General features: G+C 45.0%; 1 protein-coding gene across 1 annotated transcript in view; it reads right to left on the bottom strand.

Moving 5' to 3' along the window:
* The window catches only part of LOC134352536 (FERM domain-containing protein 7-like), a 226343-nt gene extending 220546 nt beyond the window's left edge, over positions 1–5797 (bottom strand). The window contains exon 1 of the mRNA XM_063059798.1: positions 5516–5797. Coding sequence (XP_062915868.1) covers positions 5516–5797 — 282 coding nt within the window. The remainder of the gene's footprint in view (positions 1–5515) is intronic.
* Between the last annotated feature and the right edge of the window lie 21670 nt (positions 5798–27467).

Here is a 27467-nt window from a genome sequence, read left to right as displayed (position 1 = left end):
CAATTCTCTACTACCACTCTTGGGCTTCTTCCATTGAGCCAATGTCTAATCCAATTTACCACCTCTCCATGTATACGTAGCGACTGAATTTTCCTAACTAACCTCCCATGCGGGACCTTGTCAAGGGCCTTACTGAAATCCATGTAGACAATATCCACTGCCTTCCCTTCATCCACTTTCCTGATAACCTCCTCAAAAACCTCCAATAGATTGGTCAAACATGACCTACCACGCACAAAGCCATGTTGACTCTCCCTAATAAGTCCCTGTCTATCCAAATGCTTGTAGATTCTGTCTCTTAGTACTCCCTCCAATAACTTACCTACTACCGACGTTAAATTTACCGGCCTATAATTTCCCGGATTACTTTTTGATCCTTTTTTAAACAACAGAACAACAGGAGCCACTCTCCAATCCTCCGGCACCTCACCCGTAGACAGCGACATTTTAAATATTTCTGCCAGGGCCCCCGCAATTTCAACACTCGTCTCCTTCTAGGTCCGAGGGAACACTCTGTCAGGTCACGGGGATTTATTCACTTTAATTTCCCTCAAGACAGCAAGCACCTCCTCCTTTTCAATCTGTACAGTTTCCATGATCTCACTACTTGATTCTCTTAATTCCATAGACTTCATGCCAGTTTCCTCAGTAAATACAGACACAAAAAACCTATTTAAGATCTCCCCCATTTCCTTTGGTTCCGCACATAGCTGACCACTCAGATCTTCAAGAGGACCAATTTTATCCCTTACAATCCTTTTACTCTTAATATACCTGTAAAAGCTCTTTCGATTATCCTTCACTTTGACTGCCAAGGCAACCTCATGTCTTCTTTTAGCCCTCCTGATTTCTTTCGTAAGTATTTTCTTGCACTTCTTATACTCAAGCACCTGATTTACTCTCTGTTTCCTATACATTTCATAAAATTCCCTCTTCTTCTTTATCAGAGGTGCAATATCCCTTGAGAACCAAGGTTCCTTATTCCTATTCAATTTGCCTTTAATCCTGACAGGAACATACAAACTCTGCACTCTCAAAATTTCCCCTTTGAAGGCTTCCCACCTACCAATCACATCTTTGCCAGAGAATAACCTGACCCAATCCATGCTTTTTAGATCCTTTCTCATTTCTTCAAATTTGGCCTTCTTCCAGTTCAGAACCTCAACCCTAGGACCAGCTCTATCCTTGTCCATGATCAAATTGAAACTAATGGTGTTATGATCACTGGAACCAAAGTGCTCCCCTACACAGACTTCCGTCACTTGCCCTAACTTGTTTCCTAACAGGAGATCCAATATTGCATCCCCTCTAGTTGGTCCCTCTATATATTGATTTAGAAAACTTTCCTGAACACATTTTACAAACTCTAAACCATCTAGAACCCTAACAGTATGGGAGTCCCAATCAATGTATGGAAAATTAAAATCCCCTACCACCACAACTTTATGTTTCCTGCAGTTGCCTGCTATTTCTCTGCAGATTTGCTCTTCCAAGTCTCGTTGACTATTGGGTGGTCAGTAATACAATCCCACTAATGTGGCCATACCTTTCCTGTTTCTCAGCTCCACCCATAAGGACTCAGTGGACAAGCCCTCTAATGTGTCCTGCCTGAGCACTGCTGTAATATTTTCCCTAACAAGCAATGCTACTCCCCCACCTTTCATTCCTCTGCCTCGATCACATCTGAAACATTGGAACCCTGGAATATTAATTGCCAGTCCTGCCCCTCCTGTAGCCAAGTTTCACTAATTGCTATAACGTCATAATTCCACGTGTCAATCCACGCCCTCAACTCATCCACCTTCCCCGCAATACTCCTAGCATTGAAATATATACACCTCAGAAGATTTCTACGACCACTCACAACCTTTCTATTAGCGGATTTGCTTGAACTTTTAACATCTTATATTTTCATCCCAGCCACACTGTCAGCTCTGGCACTCTGGTTCCCATTCCCCTGCAAATCTAGTTTAAAGCCTCCCCAACAGCACTAACAAACCTCCCTGAAAGGATATTGGTCCCCCTGTAGTTCAAGTGTAACCAGTCTCTCTTGTACAGGTCCCACCTGCCCCCGAAGAGGTCCCAATGATCCCGAAATCTGAAACTCTGCCCCCTACACCAGTTCCTCAGCCACTTGTTTATCCTCCAGAGCATCCTATTCCTACCCTCACTGGCACCTAGTACAGGTAGCAATCCTGAGATTACCACCCTTGAGGTCCTGCTTTTCAACTTCCTACCAAGCTCTCTATACTCACTGTCCAGGACCTCCTCACTCTTCCTTGCTCTGTCATTGGTACCGATGTGCACCACGACATCTGGCTGGTCACCCTCCCACTTCAGAATGTCATGCAAGTGATTATGTGTGTTCCTTGTCGGTAACACTCGCTTTTTGAGGCTTGTTGTTCTGACAACAGGTTTTCAAGCTCTTGTAACTTCTGCACTGTGAGAGCTTTGGAAAGCTATGAAGCCTACTGAAGAGAGATTCTTCGAATGCCTCGGAGAGCTGTTGCATTTGTCCAGCTTGCTGTAACTAGGTCTTGACGAGCCTGATACCAAGCCAAACCTAATGCACTGTAGCTCCTGAGTGAGAGCATTGTGGAGAGTGATTTGCCAAATGTGTTTCCTGAGATCAATGGAGGTTCAGTCTGTCAATGTCTGTGCAGATGGGACTGAATGATGTCTTCACTGTGGTCGAACTGTGAAAGAGGGTGTTGGGGTTTTTTCCTACTGTAGACCTTGACTGTCAATACCTAGACTATGTGAAAAGCATGTTAGCTGAGTGAGGTGGACAGCTTCCCCTTGTAGAGCTGAAGCACTCGTTTATTTATAGCCAAAATGTGGTTGGATATATTCTTTAGTAAGATGCATTGACTGATTCCAGTTATAAACTCACAACTATCTAAGTTAGCTGCTGCCTCAAACACATTTGCCTCTGCTGAGACAGCCTCAGCTTCACAGCCTTCCTTGAGCACTCCTAATGTAGCTTCTACACAGTCTCTCCCTATCCATACATGCTTTCTCCATTTCTATACATGCTCTCTCCCTTTGCATCTCAGCTTCACACTTAACACAAGCTTTTGTGGAAGCTGATGCTGCAGATATGCTAATTACAATTTTGCTTGACTGTCACGAAGATATGATAGATTAGACACATTCTGACCTGATCCCAATGTCTTGGCAATTGACGGAGCTCAGGTCAGAAGCCAATATTATTGTGCATGCGTTCTAACTTGTCTCTAATCTGGGGCAGTGCCTTTGAAAAGGAGTTATCTTTTCAATCCACTGCCCTCACTGTGTGACTGTACACAGCTATGCAGTGAGCTAAACAACTTCTCTAAAATCAACCAAGAATAAAGCTTTCTTCATGGTTTCTCATGAGATCTCTTTTCTGTGAAACTGTAGTTAAGTAAAATATGTATGAAATTCAATACAGAATTGTCATGTCCATGAATAATCCATTAACATCAATTATCCTCCCAAATGGGTCTTAACCAAGGTAGTACACATATCTAACAATAAATAACTATGAAGTGTAAACAAGAGTAAAATTGTGGGGCAAGGATTAACTTAAACATAATACTTCAGTGTTGGCGCGTGGCCAAGTTGTTAAGGCGTTCGTCTAGTGATCTGAAGGCTGCTAGTTCAAGCCTTGGCTGAGGCAGCATGTTGTGTCCTTGAGCAAGGCACTTAACCACACATTGCTCTGCGACGACACTGGTGCCAAGCTGTATGGGTCCTAATGCCCTTCCCTTGAACAACATCGGTGGCGTGGAGAGTGGAGACTTGCAGCATGGGCAACTGCCGGTCTTCCATACAAACTTGCCCAGGCCTGCGCCATGGAAACCTTCCAAGGCACAAATTCATGGTCTCATGAGACCAACAGATGCCTATTCTATTCTATAATACTTCCTTCAAAACATATCTAATAGATGTTTACCAATATTACCAAAAACTTAAAACTCACAGATATTGCTGTTTCAAGGGCAAATAAAGAGTAAATAGAGATGCATGTCTTTCCACCATGTGCTTCAAAGTGAATAAAACTTATCTCAAAGGGAATAGTATGAAAACAACTTATGTGTTGAAATTGATACACATACAAAATGGACTGTGCCTCTCTAGAAGCTAGGATAAAAGGAATTTTTATGGTATTTGTAAGTGTCCCCATTAAGCTATTTTGACTCATCCTATCACAAATATTCCCTTCAAGCAACACACATAAAAATTGCTGGTGAACACAGCAGGCCAGGCAGCATCTATAGGAAGAGGTACAATCGACGTTTCGGGCTGAGACCCTTCATCAGGACTAACTGAAAGAAGAGCTAGTAAGAGATTTGAAAGTGGGAGGGGGAGGGGGAGATCCGAAATGATAGGAGAAGACAGGAGGGGGGAGGGATGAAGCTAAGAGCTGGAAAGTTGATTGGCACAAGGGATATGAAAGGGAGGCCTAGGGAGAAAGAAAGAGGGAAGGGGGAATCCCAGAGGATGGGCAAGGAGTACAGTGAGAGGGACAAAGGGAGAAAAAGAGAGAAAAAAATTATATAATAATAATAATAAATAAATAACGGATGGGGTACAAAGGGAAGGTGGGGCATTAACATAAGTTAGAGAGGTCAATCTTTATGCCATCAGGTTGGAGGCTACCCAGACGGAATATAAGGTGTTGTTCCTCCAACCACTGGGAGATCCTGCTTTCTCTGGCAGACAGAGCGGAGGTGTTCAGCGAAATGGTCTCCCAGCCTGCGTCGGATCTTGCCAATATATAGAAGGCCACATCAGGAGCATCGGACGCAGTATATCACCCCAGCCAACTCACAGGTTAAGTGTCGCCTCACCTGGCAGGACTGTCTGGGGCCCTGAATGGTGGTAAGGGAGGAAGTGTAAGGGCATGTGTAGCACTTGTTCTGCTTACAAGGATAAGTGCCGGGAGGAAGATCAGTGGGGAGGGATGGGGGGGACGAACGGACAAGGGAGTTGCGTAGGGAGCAATCCCTGCGGAAAGCGGGGGGGGGGGGAGGGAAAGATGTGCTTAGTTGTGGGATCCCATTGGAGGTGGCTGAAATTACGGAGAATTATATGTTGGACCCGGAGGCTGGTGGGGTGGTATGTTAGGACAAGGGGGACCCTATTCCTAGTGGGGTGGCGGGAGGATGGGCTGAGAGCAGATGTGCGTGAAATGGGGGAGATGCATTTGACAGCAGAGTTGATGGTGGAGGAAGGGAAGCCCCTTTCTTTAAAAAAAGGAAGACATCTCCCTCGCCATGGAATGAAAAGCCTCATCCTGAGAGCAGATGCGGCTGAGAGGGAGGAATTGCGAGAAGGGGATGGCATTTTTGCAAGAGACAGGGTGGGAAGAGGAATAGTCCAGGTAGCTGTGAGAGTCGGTAGGCTTACGGTAGACATCAGTAGATAAGCTGTCTCCAGAGATAGAGACAGAAAGATCAAGAAAGGGGAGGCAGGTGTCGGAAATGGACCAGGTAAACTTGAGAGCAGAGTCCGGCTTAGTTGGTCCTACCTTTGGGAGAGGCCGAGTGGAAGCGATGGTCTCGACACGTGTGTCGATCTTCCGTGCTCGGCCCGTTGCCATCTCCGGAGGTAGGTAGGTGGGCCTGCCGCTGGGCGGCCCGATTACCGTCCGAGGACTTAATGCTTCGGGCGGAATTGACGTTGGGCATTCACACCACGATCGATTGACGGGAGTCTCCCGCCGGCGGACGGAACTGCTGTGCGCATAAATGACGGGGGCCGGCCGAACGACCGTCGACCATCCCGAGAAGGCAGGTACACCCAGGCGCATACCTAGGCGGTGAAGGTGCGGGCCTCACCGGCGCGATCGACGGGGTGGGGTGGCGAGGCGTAGGCACTGGGCCGACGGAGGCGAGCGGCGACCGTCGACCGTCCTGAGAGCCAGCTCGGCGGAGTGGTGCGGGTGCGGGCCTCACCCAGCGACGCGGCTCGCTAGGGGATGGCGCGGCACTGCGACTACATGGCCCGAGAGAGCGGGGGACGGGCGCGCCGGCCGCAGCAGCACCCTCTTGCGCCGCACGGGCAAGGCGAGAAGTCCATAAGCCGGAGTGGCAGAGAGATGCCCGTTCAGCTCCGCAGCCTAAGCGTTGACCCTCGGTCACGAACAAGAGGAAGGAGAGGCCCTGCGCGGGCGGCGTTCCCGACTGACGGCCGGCTGGCCGGTGTGCGATTCGGCACTCGGTCCCCTCGCCGCTCCTCCAGAGGCCGGAGACGTCCGGTCGCCAGAGCGGTCCGCGTGCAGGCCAGTGTCCTTCAGCCTTCACTCCGTGAGCGGTCCGGCGGGTGGTGCAGGCAATTGTCGGTACGTTTCTCGGCATTCGCATACGAATCCGGAGGGAGAGAGAAAAATGGGTGTCGCGACGCCGCCACACCCAGCGGACCCCTCGACTCGCGGGGAATGCCGATAGCTGAACCGAGCACCACCCTACCCCGGCGGCGGGGAGGCCACGTGCACGAGTGCGGCAGCTTACCCCCGCGCACCTCGCGGCGGGCGGACGGGCGGGGTGCTGGCCAGCCGGGCGCAGTCGGACGGGCGGGTTGCTGGCCAGCCGGGCTCAGTCGGACAGATGAGAAGGTCGGCGGTGAAGGTAGAAAAAGCGCAGGCAGGCGCTGGTGGCAGCGGCCACGTCGGGACGAAGGTGGCGTGACACTGGCGTCAGCTCCTCTACTCGAATGCGCGTTTAGCTGCTCTCAAACGCATCTCTCCCATTTCACGCACATCTGCTCTCACCCCATCCTCCCGCCACCCCACTAGGGATAGGGTTCCTCTTGTCCTCACCTACCACCCCACCAGCCTCCAGGTCCAACATATAATTCTCCGTAACTTCTGCCACCTCCAACAGGATCCCACCACTAAGCACATCTTGCCCTGCCCTGCCCTGCCCTGCCCTCCACAGATATCATTCCCTACGCAACTCCCTTGTCCATTCATCCCCCCCATCCCTCCCCACTGATCTCCCTCCTGGCACTTATCCTTGTAAGCGGAACAAGTGCTACACATGCCCTTACACTTCCTCCTACCACCATTCAGGGCCCCAGACAGTCCTTCCAGGTGAGGTGACACTTCACCTGTAAGTCAGCTGGGGTGATATACTGCATCTGGTGCTCCCAATGCGGCCTTCTATATATTGGCAAGACCCGACGCAGACTGGGAGACCGCTTTGCTGCACACCTACGCTCTGTCCGCCAGAGAAAGCAGGATCTCCCAGTGGCCACACATTTTAATTCCACGTCTCATTCCAATTCTGATATGTCTATCCACGGCCTCCTCTACTGTCAAGATGAAGCCACACTCAGGTTGGAGGAACAACACCTTATATTCCATCTGGGTAGCCTCCAACCTGATGGCCTAAACATTGACCTCTCTAACTTCCGCTAATGCCCCACCTCCCCTTCGTACCCCATCCATTACTTATTTATTATTATTATATAGTTTTTTTTCTCTCTCTTTTTCTCCCTCTGTCCCTCTCACTATACTCCTTGCCCATCCTCTGGGATTCCCCCCTCCCCCTTTCTTTCTCCCTGGGTCTCCCGTCCCATGATCCTTTCATATCCCTTTTGCCAATCAACTTTCCAAACTTTCCAGCTCTTAGCTTCATCCCTTCCCCTCCTGTCTTCTCCTATCATTTTCGATCTCCCCCTCCCACTTTCAAATCTCTTACTATCTCTTCTTTCAGTTAGTCCTGACGAAGGGTCTCAGCCCGAAATGTCGACTGCACCTCTTCTTATAGATGCTGTCTGGCCTGCTGCGTTCACCAGCAATTTTTATGTGTGTTGCTTGAAATTCCAGCCTCTGCAGATTTCCTCGTGTTTGCATTTTTACAAATATTCCCTTGTCCAATACTCTCTCTCTGACAGGAAAGTAATTTGCATCTCCCTCTTCCTCAGTTCCGATGAAGGGTCACAGACCCGAAATATTAGTAGTTTCTCTTTCGATAAATGCTTAATAACTTGATTGTTTCCAGTATTTGCAGCTTCTATTTCACATTTCCAACCTTAGCAGTCTTCTGGATTTTCATCGAATCAAGTATGTCAACAAAAGATCACTTGGCATATATGAAAGAACAAGAAATTGTTTTGCAAGAAATTAAAAGCATCAGCTGAAATCTTTAAATAAATGAATACATTCCTGTTAGGTGCATGAAAATTGGCTGCTGTATTTTTCACACAAAGACAGTGACTTCAATTCTTATTTTTAATCGGGGTGGGATTTTCTCCATGAAGGTTAATGAATGCAAGTAAGAAAACATGCCAGTTCCTGCACAGAATGTTGATGGGGCCAAGAAATAACAAAGATTCCTCTGTCCAAAAAAATAGACAGATTGAATTTCAATGTGTTGCCATAATTAATAGCCTAACTGCACTGCAGTTTCTCTGTATCTCTATATTCTGCATTCTGTTATTGATTTTCCCCTTTGCACCAGAGTTCAGAGCTCAAAGTAACATTTATTATCAGAGTATGTACATATCACCACATACAACCCTGAGATCCTTCTCCCTGCAGGTATACTCAGCAAATCAAGAAAATAGTAACTGCAAATAGGACCAAAGAAAGAGCAGGAGCATAGAAGACAACTAACTATGCAAATGGAAATATAAATAAACAGCAATAAATGAGAGCATGAAATAACAAGATAAAGAGTCTTTCAAGTGACATCATTTTGTCATCTGTCTCAATAGATGAAGGAAGATGTCCTCTTTTGTTAAAGAGCCTGATGGTTGAGGGGTAGTAACTGTTTTTGAACTTGGTGGTGTGAGTGCTAAGGCACCTGTACCTTCTACCTGGTGGTAGCAGTGAGAAGAGAGCATCGCCAGGGTGGTGAGGATCTTTGATGACGGATGCTGCTTTCCTACGATGTGTTTCATGTAGATGTGCTCAATGGTTGGGAGAGCTTTACCCCTGATGTAATGGGCCAAATCCAGAGCTTTTTGTAGGATTTTTGGCTCAAAGCATTGCTGTTGTAATACCAGGCCATGAGGTAACTAATCAATACACCCTCCACTACATATCGATAGAAGTTTGTCAAAGTTTCAATGACATGCCGAATCTCCGCAGATTTCTAAGGAAGTAGAAGCGCTGTCGTGCTTCCTTCGCAATTACATTTATATGAGGGGGCCAGGACAGATCCTGAGTACCTTGTGTTTTGAACTGATCTCATTGGATGGCTTGCAAAATAGAGTTTGTCACTGAATGTTGGTGTACATGACTATGATAAACCAGTTACCAGATCGCACACTGCACAGAATCCAGCCCAGTCAATCCTGCCCAGCTGGGATGATTTGGATGAGAGGGTATGCATGGCATTTTGATTGTCATGTTGGAGCAAGAACAGGTGAGTGTAGGTCAAGTTCACCTATTTCGAAACAATAACCTACAAATTGTAACACTATGCACAGAAATCAAGTTAACACAGGAGTAAATCACACACGAGATTATTCTGGATGAGATTGCTGAAATTTAGTTAGTACCAGAGAGGTAAAATTTTACAAACAGCAAGCAATAATTTTTAACTGTACCTGAACTTCACCATACTTGTGCATACGAAGATTGTCTGTTTAATATATCAGTAATATTTGAATAATATTCAAGTTTCAAGATACATTTATTATCTGTTACATCTATTGAATTTTCTGGACACATCTTCAGTGATGTTCCTGGAATCATTGGGTGTTTTGGGTCTTTCAACATCATACAACCTCCTCCAGGTGACTCAGCCGGGGCTGATCAGACCCCAGCTTGTGTCCAGATGGCTAGCTACTTATGACTCCATGGCTCCCCTCTTTTGAGCCACAGCCATCTTGAGGCCCTCTCTGCCGCATCGGTGGTACTGCAGATGGCTCTCCTCTTCCTCTCTCCATCGATGCCCAAAATGCTAAAAGCTCTAACTAAAAAACGGGCTACGAATCCCCTACACCCAACCTCCACTGGGAGACACCTCGCTCTCCATCCAGCCTGCTGACAGTTGCTGACCAGTCCTGCGTACTTGGAGAGCTTCCTTTCAAAGGCCTCCACCAAGCTATCTTCCCATGGGACTGTCAGCTCCAGCAGCACCACTTGCTTAGTAGACTCAGACACTAGGACAATGTCTGGTCGCAGGGTGGTGGCTGCGATATGGTTGGGGAACTTCAGCTGCCCTTCGAGGTCCACCGACAGCTGCCAGTCACTTGCAGAGGTCAGAATGCCTGCAGATGTTCTTTTGGCAGGTGTTGGCTGCTCCCCAGCTCTGACAAAGGCAATGGTCTGCTTGGAGGGTCGGGACCGCTTCGCCCAGTCAACTCCTGTGCTGACGGCTTCAGCGATGGTCTTCAGGACCTGATCATGCCTCCACCTGTACCGTCCCTCACCAAGTGCCCTTGCACAGCTGCTGAGGATGTGCTCCAGGGTTCCTCACTTGGAGCACAGTGGGCACGCAGAAGACTCTGCCTTGCCCCATGTGTGCAGGTTTGATGGGCTTGGAAGCACGTTGTACACTGCCTGGATGAGAAATTGGATGCGGTGTGGTTCGGCTTTCCAAAGATCAGCCCAGGTCACTTTCCTTTCAACCGCATTCTCCCATCTTGTCCAAGCTCCCTCTTGCTTCATTCCCACCGCCTTGCAGGCTCTCATCTCCTCCACTACTGATCTCACCTCCTCCTGAACTAGACGACGCCTTTCCTTCCCTCTGGTGTCCATTTGGGGAGTTGGAAGGATCCTAGCCCAGCTCGGCATCGTGTGACCACTCCCACCAGCCTCCTGTGACGCAGCCTCGCCTCTGCCTCCTGAACAGCTTCCTCTGCCTTCCACTTCCTGCCAGTACTTACTTGGATCCCTGGTCTAGCCACCTTCGGGTCACTTGAGTCCCTATACTGTAGCACCGCTCTGGCTCTTGTTGCCTTGAATTCTTCCTCCAAGGATTTGAAGGGCAGTTGCAGTTTGTTGTGGTGTCCATAGAGTGCGATGCTGCTCAGGCTCTTTGGCAGCCCCAGCCATCTCCTGAGGTGGTTGCTAAACCTCCTCTCTAAGGTTTCGACTGTCGAGATCGGAACTGCATAGACGAGGAGGGGCCACAGGATTCTGGGAAGAATGCCATGCTGAGACACCCAGGCTTTAAACTTCCCAGGTAGGCCAGACTTGTCCACAGATTTCAGCCAGCCATCCAACTCGGTGCGAGTTGCCTGAATGGATGTTGTGTCCCTTAAAGAGCTGTCAAAAACTTTGCCTAAGCTCTTGACTGGCTTTTCTGTGATGGTTGGGATGGCTGTGCCTGCGATGCTGAACTGGAACTTGTTCTCCACCTTCCCTTTCCTCAGCACCATCGATCTTAATTTGGCAGGTTTGAAATGCATCCAGGCCCACTCCACCAACTTTTCGAGCCCTTGCAGAATCCTCCGGCAGCCTGGGACTGATTCTGTGGTGACTGTGAGGTCATCCATGAATGCCCTGATAGGTGGTTGCCGTTGAGCAGAATTCATTCTGGGCCCTCTGCACTCTGGTTCAGCAGACTTAGTGAGCATGTTCATGGCTAGGGAGAACAGTGTCACTGAGGTAGTGCACCCTGTGATGATGCCGACCTCCACCTTGTGCCAGGTTGATGTAGTTGCTCCTGAAGAGACCCTCATCCTGAAGTTGCTGTAATAATCAGCGATAAGGTCTCTGATTCTGCTGGGGACGTGATATTTGGTCAGTGTGAGCTGCACCAGCTTGTGCGGAATGGAGCCATATGCATTTGCCAGGTCGAGCCACAGTACTGACAGGTTGCCCTTGTTCTCTCTGGCCTCCCTGATGAGCTGTGTCACCACACTGATGTGCTCCAGACAGCCCGGCATCCCTGAAATGCCACCCTTCTGGACTGATGTATCAATATAGGTGTTCTTTGCTAGGTAGGTGCACAGCCGGTTAGAAACTGCACTGAAGAAGATCTTCGCCTCGACACACAGCAGGGAGATGATGCAAAACTGATCTATCTGGGTGGCATTTTCCTCCTTCGGGATCCACACCCCTTCAGCCACTCTCCACTGTTCTGGGATCTTCCCCCTTCTCCAGAAGATTCTCAGGATCTTCCACAGATGCAGCAGGAGTTTGGGGCAATTCTTGTACACTTTGTATGAGGTGTTGCTTGGTCCTGGAGCCGAGCTTGCCCTTGCTTTGCGGACGACCTCTCTGACTTCCTTTAGTTGCAGCTCTGACATGTCGAACTGCACATCCGGTTCAGGTGGGTCTATTAGGATGTCGCATTCTCCCAACTCCTGCTCTCTTTCAGGATCATTATATATCTTCTTCAGATGTTGGTCTATGTCTTCCTGTGAACAGGCCAGTTTCCCACTGTGCTTCTCCCCAGCAACTCCTTGGTGAACTTGAAGGGGTTGGCGATAAAGGCAGCACGTTTTCGAGCCCTTTCACGACGCTGCCTCCGATGCCACTCTGCCCAGTGGAGGACCCTGATCTTCTTTCGTAGTATGCACATCAGCTGGCCCAAGCCAATGCGCTCCTCTTCTCCTGCCTCCTTGTAGTGGAACTTCAGCACTTTCATCTCCTGCCTGATGTTGTGGATCCTCAATGCTCTTTGCTTCTTCGAGGAAGATGTTTTGGAGCCTTCCTTCTCATCTTCTCCGAACCGTTCAGCTGCGATACTGACAATAATTGTTGTCATGGCTTGCAGCTTCCTATCAACCCCTCCCTTCGCAGTTGCCTCCAGAATTTGGTTAACATCTTCATCAAACTGCTTCCACAGTGAAGTCATGGTAGCTGCAGGCCATTTGATCTGCCTCCTGTTAGACTTCATGTTAGAGGGATTAGTTTGCAACACTTGGACGTTCCGGGCACTATGGGGTGACTCCGGGCCTGGCCCCTCCTTCGTCTCACCAGGTTGGACACCTGCGCGTTGTGCTGCTCCTGCTCCCGCCAAACACTTCATCCTCGCTTGGTGGATCTTCAAGCCACGATCGTTCTTGCAGATTTTGCCATATGCACACTGCTTTCTCATCGTCGTTTTTTCATTGCCTAGGTCTGATGTCGTTGTGTCCATCCGACTGGGGTGTTCATCCTCCCCCCGTCTCGGGCACCCCTGGGGGTATCTTTTCCTTAGATTCTTTGTAGCTTTTGTGGGGGTCCTCCTCTCAGAGGACGCAGATTGGGTTGCCCGCCCGTTCTGCCCTGGTTGCCGTGTCTCCGGGCTGTCACTGACTCTCCAGTCGTCACCACTCTTTTCGTGGTTGTCACCCAGTCTTTCCTGGTTGTCACTGATTAACTCAGGGTGTAAGCTGTATACATACATCTATTGATGCTTCTGGACACATCTTCAGTGATGTTCCTGGAATCATCGGGTGTTTTGGGTCTTTCAACATCATACAACCTCCTCCAGGTGACCCAGCCGGGGCTGATCAGACCCCAGCTTGTGTCCAGATGGCTAGCTACTTATGACTCCATGGCTCCTCTCTTTTGAGCCACAGCCATCTTGAGGCCCTCTCTGCCGCATCGGTGGTACTGCGGATGGCTCTCCTCTTCCTCTCTCCCTCGATGCCCAAAATGCTGAAAGCTCTAACTAAAGGACAGGCTACGAATCCCCTACAACCAACCTCCACTGGCAGACACCTCGCTCTCCATCCAGCCTGCTGACAGTTGCTGACCAGTCCTGCGTACTTGGGGAGCTTCCTTTCAAAGGCCTCCTCCAAGCTATCTTCCCATGGGACTGTCAGCTCCAGCAGCACCACTTGCTTAGTAGACTCAGACACTAGGATAATGTCTGGTCGCAGGGTGGTGGCTGTGATATGGTTGGGGAACTTCAGCTGCCCTTCGAGATCCACCGACAGCTGCCAGTATCAAATAATGTATAAATTATACAACCTTGAGATTTGCTTGCTCACAGGTAATCACAAAGCAAGAAAGAACCCAGTTAAAAGAAAAAAAAACACAATGTGCAATAGAAGGAAAAATATACAAGTCATGCAAACAATTAACGTGAACAACAGCATTCCAAACTAAAACTGAGTCCTCAGAACCAAACCTCAGAGCAGCCCAGAGTAGGCCCAAAGCCTCGCTTATGCATTCATCATATTAGCAGGCAGGGAGCACAACAGCTGGGGCAGAATTCAGAGCCTCAACGCCATGGAGATGAACAATTCAAGAACGAGTGAAATCGGCCCTCAGCCTGATTGACACCCTGTCTTTTCAGTCTATCGGGGGCATCATTTAAATTGACCCAACAACAGAAAGGCAGAAGGCTCTGTGCCCTGGAGAGAGGAGAGAAGATCGTGGAGAGAGGAGGGAAGATAGTGGAGAGCTAGCAAATTCAGCTCTCGCCTCCGATCTGGGCTGGCGTTTAAATTGTCTAAATGGCGAATTGTACCTCGCACTAAACCTGGGTACCGAGCCTAGGCCACGCTGCCCAGCGACTCACTCTAGGCTCTGATTTCGTCGGCCAGCCCAGAGCCACTCTCAAGCTCTTCAAATCAGCTCGGTGCCCAGAGCAATCCAGCCTCGCACCTGGGCCAGTTGAACGAGCATCGGAACTTCTCTGCCTGGGTCTAAACTTATTCTTTCAGTGCCCAGAGCAATCCAGCCTCGCACCTGGGCTGATTGTATGGGCATCATAACTCCATCTGCAACAAACCATCTCCGCTCGTCCTCTGAACACGCCTCTAAAATTTAACATTTGATACTTAAATAAACATTATGGTTCCATATCATATGCATAAACCTTGCTTAAAGCAAAAACAAAGTTAGACTCACATTCTGGACTCTCCACATCTTTCTTTTAAATTAGTTTTATATTCTGGAGTTACAAAACATAACGGTGCCAATGTGGAAGTTTTAAACAAACTCAAAGTGACTACCTGCCTGTAAAAGCACAGCGAGATGTTCAAGTAAAAAAAAAGCATGAAAGTAATGCAGGAACATCTAGAACTGAAACCACTGTTGAATGCAGAATACATTAGTTTACATAAGCAGAATCAAAAGAAAGGAGAGTCCATTTCAGTACATGTGGCTGAACTGAAGAGATTGTCTGAGCATTGGTGGTTCAAAAATGGGCTTAATGATGCACCAATAAATCATTTAGTCTGTTGAAAGTTACAAGAAAGATTTCAAAACTGGCTTCTAACTGAAGCCAAACTTATATTAAAAGTGCAGATGAAATCAATGGAAACAGCAGACAGAGATGCAATTGAGTTACAGTCAGGAATGAAAATGAGCATGAACAAAATTGCAACATCTAAACAGAAACCTACCTCGCTGAACAAATTGTATTAGCTTTGTAGCAGGAGCTCACATACACCTGTCCTGTGTAGATTTAAAGGAGAAACTTGCAGGAAATCCAATGAAGTAGGACACATACAAAGAGCAAAAGTAGGAGACAAAAAGGCCATAAGACCAGAAGATATAGGAGGAGAATTAAGCATTTGGCCCATCGAGTCTGCTCCATCATTTCATCATGGCTGATCCATTTCACTTTCAAACCCAGTCTTCTGCCTTCTCCCCGGATCTCTCCGAGCCCTGACCAATTAAGTATCTATCAACATCTGACTTTAATATACATACAGACTTGGCCTCCACAGCTGTCTACTACAGCAAATTCCATAGATTCACCACTCTCTGGCTAAAGAAATTCCTCATCTTTGTTCTAAATAGGCATCTCTCTATTCTGAGGCTGTGTTCTGTGGTCTTAGACTTTCCCACCATAGGAAACATTCTCTCCACATCTACTTTATCAAGGCCTTTCACCATTCAATAGATTTCAGTGAGATCCCCAATCATCCTTCTGTATTCCTGTGAGTAGAGGCCCAAAGCCATCAAACGCTCTTCATAAGATAAGCCTTTCAATCCTGAAATCATTTTCATAAGCCTCCTTTGACCCCTCTCCAATGTCAGCACATCCTTTATAAGATAAGGGGCCCAAACCTGCTCACAGCACTCCTAGTGAGGCCGCACCAGATCTTTATCAAGCCTCAAAATTACATCCTTTCTCTTATATTTTTGTCCTCTTGAAATGAATGCTAACATTGCATTTGCCTTCCTCACCACAGACTCAACCTGCAAATTAACCTTCAGCAAATCCTGCACAAGGACTTCCAAGTCCCTTTGCACCTCAGTTTTTTGTATTTTCTCTCCATTTAAAAAAGTCTGCATTTTTATATCCTCTACCAAAGTGCATGACCATACACTTCCTGATGCTGTATTCTCTCTGCCACAGGAAAGAGAAAAAGATAAACATTCAAGCAGGAGTTTTAAAAAGTGCACTAACCTGCATGCTGTTGATGACAGAGGACTGGGTAGCCTTGGATTTACAATGCTGCACTCTTGAGTTCTTGAGTGCTTGGTGGCGGGTGGCGATGCATTTTTTTGCCAGTGGGGGGAGGGGGGAATGGTTGCTCGCTGCCACTTACACGCGGGAGGGATGGGAGCTGGGTGGGGGACTTTGGGGTTCTAACAGTTATTTGTCGTTTATTCTTTGGGGCACTCCTCTGTTTTCGTGGATGGCTGCGAAGAAAAAGCATTTCAGGATGTATATTGTATACATTTCTCTGAGAGTAAATGTACCTTTGAAATCTTTGAACCCTAATAAAAGTCAAGCAATATGGCTTACACCAGAAGTGAACTACAAATTAATTAAAATGGAATTGGACACTGGCTCAGGTGTTTTAGTTATTCCATGAAATGAGTTTGATTAGCATTTCAAAGATACTGAACTCGTATCTGCAGATATCCAACTTGCACTGGAGAAAAGGTCATTCCTTTGGCAATTACATTTGTAACAGTGAAATACAACCAACCAACAAGACACATTGGGTTTGTATGTGGCAAAAATAAGAGGGCCACCATTGTGGGGACGTGATTGGCTGAGACAACTACAACTTTATTGGAGATCCATCCACCTGTAACAGAATCAACAGTGTTATGTAAACGACAACAATGAATATCAATCGAGACAGATTATATAAAAACAACCAAACATTTATTAAACACGGATAATCAATAAAGAAAAAAAAAACAACCGAAAACTTTAACCAGAAGTTAACAGATACGCAGCCGTTCACCAACTTACCACTTGGCTCTGGTTCTTAAAGCATTAAAGGCGAAAACAGGTCTTAAAGCGATACAGTCAGATATAGTTCTTAAAGTGATAACTTCGAAAGTCCAACAGATTTACACGTTCAATTGGGAGAGACTTCCCTGGAGAAGGATTTCTTCGCAGATGCAACTTTACTGCTGGTTCTGTCCACAGGATTCACAATGCTGAAAATAAACAGTTTACATCAACTGACCTTAAATTCCTTTAGAGAGAGAGAGCACCTTTTTGCATGAACTCCTTGCTCTTTTTGGCAAGAGTTATTTCGGTGCAGGTAGCTACAACACCAACAAAGACTCAATAAGGTCGATCCTTTATTAAACTGCCAAACGATGCCGACTCTGCTCGATCCTTCAATTCTGTACTTTGATCAATTCTTCACTCTCCCTTCTAATGTTGGAATTGAGTAAATCAACGCATCTAGCAAAAATTTCCAGTCCAAATAATAATGGTATCTTGCAACAGAACGCACACTCTGTTTTAAAAATGAAACTGCGTCATAAAAACAAACACACAACAGAAATGGAGATACAGTACGTTCTACCTGGAAATCTACAAACTCAAAAACCTACTACATCACCTGGGTCGATCCTTATATATTCATGGGTCACATGTCATCACATGACCTCACATCAGCAGGGAAATCACATCAGGTGACCTCCAAAAGACCATTACATCATTCTCACAAATAAAACACATCTCCTTGAGCACGTAACAACAGAAAGGGAATTACGAAAGGTACTGGCTGATGCCACAACTATCTCCATGCTGTACACCGTGAACTGTTGCCCAACAGAGGGTAAGCAGGTGTTTGTGCCCACCTCTGTGCTACTGGTTGGAAAACATTTTGGACTAAGGAAAGACCATGCTTCCCAGAGGGATTGTGAAAGTGACAAAAGTGGTGGTCTGACTCCCAACAGTGCTTCTTGACAACATATGTAAGAAAACTTCTGATACAGTAATTGCAAAATATGGTTTGGTTTTAAATTAGAAGAGAGTTCAAGGACCTTCAGGAAAATTGCAAGCATTCAGCTTTTGTGAGTATAAAGAACCAGAATCTACTTTGTGTGCGTTAAGGTTATTGCATGAACTTCAAGAAACGAGAAGAAGGAAGACAAGAATTTGAAAAGGAGAAAAGAGATAGAAGGAAAGATCATGAATGACACCATGATAATGATCAGGAGAGAACCAAGAATAAGGAGGAAGTACAACTGAGAGAGGGATTGAGAGCAGAATAAAGAGAGAGAATGAAACCGGGACCGGGAGAGAAGCAAGGATCAGAGTAGATCCAGAGCAGGAAGAGCCGAGAAAGGGAGAAGAAAGGTGTCCAGAGCTGTCAGACCTACTTCTGGCAATCTCCTACTACCACCACGGAGGAGGCCCCAGAACCTGAGATTGTTTCACAGCCACAAGTCTCACCTGCCAAGCAGAATGATTGTTCTTGTCAAAAAAGATGTTATCACACAAGAGTAAGAAAGCCTCTACAGCAATTAAAATCTTTACGCCTGAATGGAACAATTAAAAAATGTGCTATTTTGTGGATGTGTGTATAGAAGTTGCATTATATAGTATACTGGGTATATATTTGAGGTGCATTCCATATCAAGTTGGAGTTTATAGCAAAGCAGAGTTGTGTATTTAATATTTCAGTAATATCGTAAATATGTTGTTTAATTAAGCATTCTTGTTGATTTCAATAATTCATCACAGGTTATATGTAAAAACAAGTGAATTGCATATGTCCTGACACCACCACATAATATGAACATGCCTCAGTTAAAGTAAAAATCAAGTTAAACTTCCATTCTATACTTCCACATTTTTCTTTTAAATTAGTTTTATGTTTTGGTCTTACAAAACATAACAAAGATGATCTTAACTTGACTTGAAACTGGAACAGGCACATCCATGTGCTTCCTGCTTTAGCAATCTGGGCGTGATTTTGAACGTTCAACAATACAGCACAGGAACTAGTCCTTCAGCCCACAATGTCTGTGCTGACTATGATGCAGAGGGTCCATAATCCCTCAATTCCCTGTCTGTTAATGTGCCTGAATAAATGGAATTGGAACTGGGATAATGTACTGGATGGGCACAGGAGTACATTCAGCCAGAGACTCATTCCACCAAGATGCAACACAGAGCGTCATCGGAAGTCATTCCTGCCTGTGGCCATCAAACTTTACAACTCCTCCCTTGGAGGGTCAGACACCCTGAGCCAATAGGCTGGTCCTGGACTTATTTCATAATTTACTGGCATAATTTAGTTATTACTATTTAACTATTTATGGTTCTATTACTATTTATTATTTATGGCGCAACTGTAATGAAAATCAATTTCCCCTGGGATCAATAAAGTATGACTATGACTATGACTATGGATACTATTCTCACAAGTACCAACGTACAGTAAAAAGCTTGCCTTACAGACTGGTCAAATATATCAATTCATCACACAGTGCTTTGAGGTAAAGCAAGATAAAACAATACAGAAGACTATGTAACAGCAATAGAGAAGGTCCAGTGCAGATAGCCAGTTAGGTGCAAGAGCATAACGAGGTAGATTGTGAGATCAAGATTCCATCTTATCATACGAGGGAACCGTTCAGTAGTCTTATACCGGCAGGGTAGTAGCTCTCATTGAGCCTGGTGTCGCACAGTTTCAGGCTTCTATATCTCCTGCCCAATGGAAGAGCAGAGAAGAGAGAATGTATGAAAGCACATATCACTGAAAAGTTTAAGTGCCCCTTAAACTTTCCTTGTATTAGACACACACATAATTACATCCCATTTTTGCCTTTGGAAATGTAAATGTCAGTTTGGAACAGTTTATGTAGATCTAGAAAAACCTTGTGTTAGTATTTTGCTTTTCTCCATAAATAAAGGGACTGAAACCAGAAAACCTGAGTGGACAGTTTCACAACCTCTCAAACACATGTCGCAGAGCGTCCTACAACCAACAGTGCTCATCTTAGCATTAAGCTGCCAAAGTATTCATTGAATAGTGCCTCATTGGTGATATCACAACCAGCACATAATAACTATTGTATAAGGTCCTGAGGAATTCTCACAGCAAGCCTGTGGAGATGTTTCTTCTTGTGGGGAAATCCTAAACTCCACACCTTGAGACCGATGTGAGTGACACTTTTTTCCATCAGAGAGCTGTAAGCCGTTAGAAGTCTCTTTTCCACAGGGTGGTTAAGTGGTTAAGGCACAGGTGAACAGCTTCTTGATAAGCAAGGGGAGACGGAAATATGGCACAAAGGTTACAGATGGGTTAGTCTTGATTTTTTGAATGGGACAGTAGTTCTGGGGTGTTGCAGGTGGATCACTGACTTCAGGACAAGAGGCAAAGGTGTGTCCTTTAGTAAAGAGAGTATCTGGACAAACCACATGTACCTGGATCGCTCTGATGAACACTGTATTACGAGGCTCCAGGTTTCCAATACTGTGACATCCCTCAGAGGAGCTCTCAGCCCTCAGCCACACTCTTGTATCTGGCTGACCTGTTCCGTGGATGACGAGGACATGTTGACTTCAAATCTCCCTGCCACAGGATCTTTAACATAGAACATAGAAATCTACAGCACATTACACCACTTTTATCTCAAGCACTTTAAATCTCCCTGCCACAGGATCTTTCCAAGTATTAGCAGTAGATTCTTGCAATGTCTAACAATCTGCCAATCACAATGTGCATCAGAGAGGTCACCCAGGCTCTGTAATCACAAAGAAGTAAATATCACCTGTTATGTGTTTAGTGAGGGACTCACAGTGTCTCAGGCTATGCTGTTTTAATGAACATGGACAGGCATTGGCTGACAATAATAATCTGCACCACCTTATAAATGGAATCAGCCTCCACCTCAGTGTTCAAATGGCTCTTGGGGGGATAAGAAGAATTTCCTCATGTTTCCAGGAACAAGTTATGAACACATCCTCCTGAGTGTGTTCACTCAAAGTAGCCAAAAATCCGGCTTGTAATTTGGTATTACCATTTAAGGTCTCCTTCCTGACATCAGAGGTGAGGAAGGTTCCTTCACCACTTTTTTTGTCAGATATTTTCATCTTGTTACTTATGTCATTTTTATTTGATTAGTATTTCTGCTCAATTCATTTTTATATACTTTAAATTCATTCGAGTGATGTGCAGCCAGCATTTAATTGCCCATCCCGAGTTACCCTTGAAAATGTGCTGGGGAGCTGTCTTCTTGAAGCACTGCAGTTGTTAAGGTTTGGGTTTACATAATCACACAGCTGTTCAGCAGGGAGTAACAGGATATTGACCCAATGACTGTGAATGAATGGCGATATTTTCCAACTCAGGATAGAGTGTACCTTGGAGCAACGATCTGCTAAAACTCAGGGAGTATTTTATTACACTCTTGGTTTGGATCAGTTGACTTTGATTTGTAGAGTCTTGAGGCATTATGCCTGAGACTTTTAAGAGAGATAGGCTTGATCCTTTAAAGTATATGCACTCTGAAGCTTCAGAAGTGGTTCTGTTAGTGAATTGCAACATTCACGTTTCGGAATAGTGGCTGGAATTTTGCAACACTGCTTTCAGAACAGTGGTTGGAATTTTGCAACACTCACGTTTCAGAACAGTGGTTGGAATTTTGCAACACTCACGTTTCAGAACATTGGTTGGAATTTTGCAACACTCATGTTTCAGAGCAGTGGTTGGAATTTTGCAACACTCACGTTTTGGAACAGTGGTTGGAATTTTGCAACACTCACGTTTCAGAACAGTGGTTGGAATTTTGCAACACTCACGTTTCAGAACAGTGGTTGGAATTTTGCAACACTCACGTTTCAGAACAGTGGTTGGAATTTTGCAACACTCACGTTTCAGAGCAGTGGTTGGGATTTTGCAACACTCACGTTTCAGAACAGTGGTTGGAATTTTGCAACACTCAGGTTTCAGAACAGTGGTTGGAATTTTGCAACACTCACATTTCAGAGCAGTGGTTGGAATTTTGCAACACTCACGTTTCAGAACAGTGGTTGGAATTTTGGGCATCCCCTTATTGTTGATCTCATTGGTTGAACCTGATGCCAGAAAAATACGGGTAATGCACATGAAAATCTCATGCTAGAAACAAACATTTATGGTCCAGAAAGATGCACAAAATGGGCAATACTGCATTAATGTAACTTTTGTCTGCATAATGCTAATTTCTAGTGTTGTATGATTGAATTTACAAGCTTTTATATGTAATTTACCTTAAGGTCACTGTGCACTTTATAAAGCTGCATTCCATTGTGCATTGTTTGCACACAATGAGTTAAGTTCTTCCTAAATAAGTGACAGTATCACACCAACATGTCATCAATCACAACGTATATGACTGTACCGCTTCCTAGAGATGCTGCCTGGCCTGCTGCGTTCACCAGCAACTTTGATGTGTGTTGCTTGAATTTCCAGCATCTGCAGAATTCCTCGTGTTTGTGTATATATTGTCTGTCTGTCTGTCTAGGTACCATATCCGATGCGGACGTTGGTGACCATGGTTTTCCGTATAGATCTATCCTTCGTTCTTTGGATGACTTTCATTTCCTCGATGTGTAGCCACCTGGCTAGGCTTTTGATGTACATAACCCGAGGTCTTCCTCGAGGTTTGTTCCCCTCAATCTTTCCAGAAAGTATGAGTTTTTCTAGTTCGTCTTTCAGCATGATGTGTCCTAGGAATCTGAGTTGTCTTTCTCTTATTGTTGGTACGAGTGATCGAACTGCTTGGGCTCTTCTGAGAACTTATTCATTTGATGTGTGTGTGGCCCATGATATTTTTAACATTCTCCTGTAGAATCATAATTCAGCTGCTTCTGGTCTCTTTTCCATTGCTGGAGAAATGGTACAGCATTCACTTCCATAAGTCAGGATAGAATAAATGTAGCACTGCAGTATTCTGTTTTTAGTGTACATGCTCATCTTTCTGTCTGTTAATATGATCTTATTTTCTGGAAAGCTTCTTTTGCTATTGCTATTCTGTATTTGATATCTGTGTCGCACCTGCCATCACTTGTTATTAGGCTGCCAAGATATTTGAATTTGTTGACTTGTTTGATGTCTGTATTTCTGATTTTGTATATACTGTATACGTGTGTGTGTGTCTGTATATATATATATATCACACAGGAGCAAGGCTAAGTAATTTGAATCCTTTAAAACAAATTTTTGAGTGTTTGTAGGAAGGAGGTTAGAGGAGTAGAGAATGGTGAGGTCTTGGACTGGACCACTTACAGGATTGCTTTAAATCAGTGCAGTGTATTATATTCACAATTCCACCTTCAGATTAGAATTAATATTCCACGGGTGTCAAGACTGTGTGCCTTTGAGAACACACCAGTCATACCCGAACCAGAGCCTTAGATTAACCAGTAGATTCACATTCTGATGAGGGCTCAATCTGTGCTTTTTAAAACAGGTGAACCCTACAAGAAATTCAGGTATCACCTATAGAAGGCCATTATGAGAGCAAAAAGGCAATTCTGAGAGAAGTTAAATACAAGCTGATGCACGACAACTGTGGCAGTGTTAACATGCCATTACTTTCTATAAGGTGAACCTTAACAGCATTAATGCTTGTGATGATTCACTTCCCAATGAGCTTGGTGCTTTTTACACACACTTTGAAAAGGAGAACAACACTCCACCTTTGCGACTACTCATACTAGTTCAAACTGCAGCAGCAAACAAAAAGTAAGTCTGAGCACAATCTAAGCTGGTTTTACACTGAGCCAATCATTATACTGGCTGTCTGTGTCCTTTCGGATCAATTTTAAAATACTGTTAATTGAATAATCTAGCTCTTCCGTATACTGTATTTTGAAGTGTGTACCCTTTACATCCATAATCATTATCTAAGATCCATGAATACTGTTTTGCTTAGTGTACCTAAAGCTGAATATATAAGAAATGATGATGTGGCCTTTTGTTCTTATGTACCAAAAACCTGGAATATTCTACCCACTGACATATTCTCGGCTCATACTGTGGAACATTTCTAAACACTTCTAAAAACCTATTTTTTTAATTTGGCCTACTTGTAAGATTACTTTATGCCTGTTTGATGTTTATTACATTTATATAATTTGGTATATTCAATTTTATTCTATATCATATTTGATTTTTAATTTTGTTTCATATGACTATATGAAAAGCACTTTGAGCCTGCATCTTAATATATGAAAGGAGTTATACAGATAAAGTTATTATTATTGTTATTAATACTATTATTGTTGTTATTAAACTTTATTGTTGTTAATATTATTAATGATGTAACTATTACAGCAGTGGATAACCCTGTGCATGATCATTGTCTTCATGACCAACATCAGAACATCCTTCAAGAGGGTGAACCCTTGCAAGGCATCAAGCCCCAATGGTGAACCTAGCAGGGCACTGAAACCTGTGTTGACATACTGGCTGAGGTGCTCAAGGACATCTTCAACCTCTCACTGCTGCAATCAGAGGTTTCCACCTGCTTCAGAAGAGCATTGATCATACTGGTGGCCAAGAAGAGCAGGATGATCTGCCTCAGTGACTATCACCTGGTTGCACTCACATCTACTCTGAAGAGTGGTTTCAGAGGTTGGTCAAGCCCAGAATTAACCCCTGCCAGAGTAAATCCTGTATCCGCTGCAATTTGCCTAACATAGCAGGTCTATAGCAGATGTAATTTTGTTGGCTCTTCATCTCGGCCTTGGACCACCTGAACAACAGCAATACCTATGTCAGGTTGTTATTTATTGACTGCAGTTCAGTATTCAATGCCATCACCAGCTCAGTTCCAATCAACAAGCTTCAAAACCTGGGTGTCCGTGAACTGATTCCTAATTAGGAGACTGCAGTCAGTATGGTAATAACATCTCCTCTTCACAATCACAACAGGCCACCTCAAGGATGTGTGCTTAGCCCATTGTTTGACTCTATCTGTGTGGTTAGGCACAGCTGAAAGGTCATCTATAAATTCAAGAATGATACACTCTTGGCACAATCTTCGATGGCAAAGAGGAGTGAGATAGATCAGCTATTGTCACAACAAAAACCTTGCACTCAATGGCAGTAAGACCAAAGGGTTAATGTGGACTTCAGTAAGGGGAAGTTGAGAGAACACATCCAGTCCTCATTGAGGGGCCTGCTGTTAAGATCCAGTTGCAGAGGGAGGTACGGAGGCCCAGGTTCTGGAGCTTTTTAATCAGAATTATATTCAGTGATAATAAAACTGATAACGATTCTAATTCTGATGTAGAGGAGTAAAGTAAAACAGAAAAAGAGAGCCAGTGTAGGTCAACATAATCTACATTATTGTTGAGAGAAACTGACACAAGTTGAATCCCATGAGCAGAAACCCCTCCAGAAAAGCTTGTTCATCAGCATGTTTGCACTATCAGCAAACATCAGTTCAGCCCCCACCCCTCACGTTCTCCACCACAGAACGACAAATGCTGTTATCTGAAAAGCCTCAATCCCTCTGTTCTCTCTCACACCATCTCAGCACAGTTTCTAAAGGCTGCTGAAGGTCAATGGTTTCTGTGGAAACACAGAGAATCTTCACTGTCCAACTGCCTGAATTCCTGGAGTAATAATGTAAATCCATGGGGTTTCCGCACAGTCTCTGAAGGTGGTGCAGGGTTCATGGGAGGCCTGTGGAGATACAACTCCAAATCACAAATACAAGGGAAAAATATAAACCCATTGGTTCAAGTAGGAACTTGCACTGGCTGGTCACAGTCAGAAACACAAATGTAATTCAGCAATTAAGTTTTGAAAATAGTTTGACCAGAAAGATACTGGGACTTTAATGAGGCACCAGAATTGCTTCCCTGACACTATTATATCTGGAGCATTTGAGTTTGTGTGCTCTTTGAATTTAATTTTCTGAACGTCTGATTCCCTTGCCATTTCAGATTGACCTATCAGCAAAATGATTTGCGACATTACATCTGATTTGGTATTTTAAAAGCGTAACCATGAAATATCTGCCTTGGTAATAGCAGTCTGTGTACTGAATCGAATCGAGTAAGGAATTGTCACTTTAAACTAATATTCTCTCCTATGTTTCAGTATTCTCTGCATTAGAATTTTGTTCAGGAATTGTATGGACGTTTAACTGTGCTATATGTAGCAAAGTACTTAAACCTCTGTGAGGAAATAATCCAGTTTCTCATAGAGGAGGGTGCAGATCTCAAAGTGGTAATCAGCTATGATTAGTGATCTGATGAGAGAAAAGAGCAGCAGAATGGCAGGAAGGGGGCCACGACAGAAAGGGGTGGGGTGGGAAGGAGGGAGACAGAGAGAGGTGTGGTGTAGGAGGGAAGGGAACAGAAAAGAGGAGCAGAGAGACAGCAGAATGGGTGAGAGCAAGGGGTGTGGCAGAAGAGGGAAGCTGAGATCAGACAGCTAAGGGATGAGCAAAATAGAACTGTATCGGCAACCCTCAGTAACACCAAAGTGAAGGAAAACATCATTCAGAAGGTAGGCTTCCTGTGTTACGTTTGCCACAATCTACTCCAGGTACGGAACTTTGTGTCCACACCTAGTCCTAATAGGTCAACCATCTGTCACTGAGCCATGGTTTCCCTCACTGTAGGTGGGTATACACCTCCAGTGTCACCATCAGGCCAGCTTCAGTGCTCCCTCTCTTCCGTCAATGTGTTATTCCAAGTGTGGTGAAAGTCCGATCATCACTAACTTTGATATAACTTCATCTTCACTCTCTAACCATTCACAGTGACAATTCATTGCTACCTCTTCTGTAGCCATGTGTCTGTCTTCACGCCAACTCCAGACATCCTCTTGCATCTGCTTTAGCAAAACAGCTTCAAGCAGCCTCTGTGGCTGAGAATGGGAAGAGTTGTGTATCTCGGCAGAATTCTCCCATTCTCCAGAAATGGATGTTGTGTAGGCCCAGGACACCCAAACAGAGACACTTCCACCAGCCCAACAGCTGCTTCATCAACTTCACAGGAAGATCTGTCTTTTCATTTCTGTCTGGAAAATGATGTGTTATTGTTGACACAAAAGGCTCAATGATGGAATCTAGTGCAACATACAAGATTCTGGAGGAACTCAGCCAGCAAGGCAGCAAAGTAGAGGAGATTGGACAGTCAAGGGTTCAGGTCAGGACCATTCACCTGGACAAGTGAAGGAATTTGTGGAATGCCAAAGAGATGGCTTTTTAGAGCCTACTAGAGATGAGTTATGTGTAATGAACCAGATTTGATTAGTGAGATTAAGGTAAGTGAACCCTTGGGAGACAGTGATGATGGTAGAATTCATTCTGGCATTTGAGAGGAAGAAGATAAGATAAAATATTTTAGTCCTTCAGTTGAGCTACGGTAACGACAGAAGCATGAGAAAGGAGCTGGTCAAAGTTGATTGGAAGAGGACAC

This window comes from Mobula hypostoma, chromosome 10 (genome assembly GCF_963921235.1).
Source record: "Mobula hypostoma chromosome 10, sMobHyp1.1, whole genome shotgun sequence".
Lineage (NCBI taxonomy): Eukaryota > Metazoa > Chordata > Chondrichthyes > Myliobatiformes > Myliobatidae > Mobula > Mobula hypostoma.
This window is presented reverse-complemented; position numbering and strand designations above follow the sequence as displayed.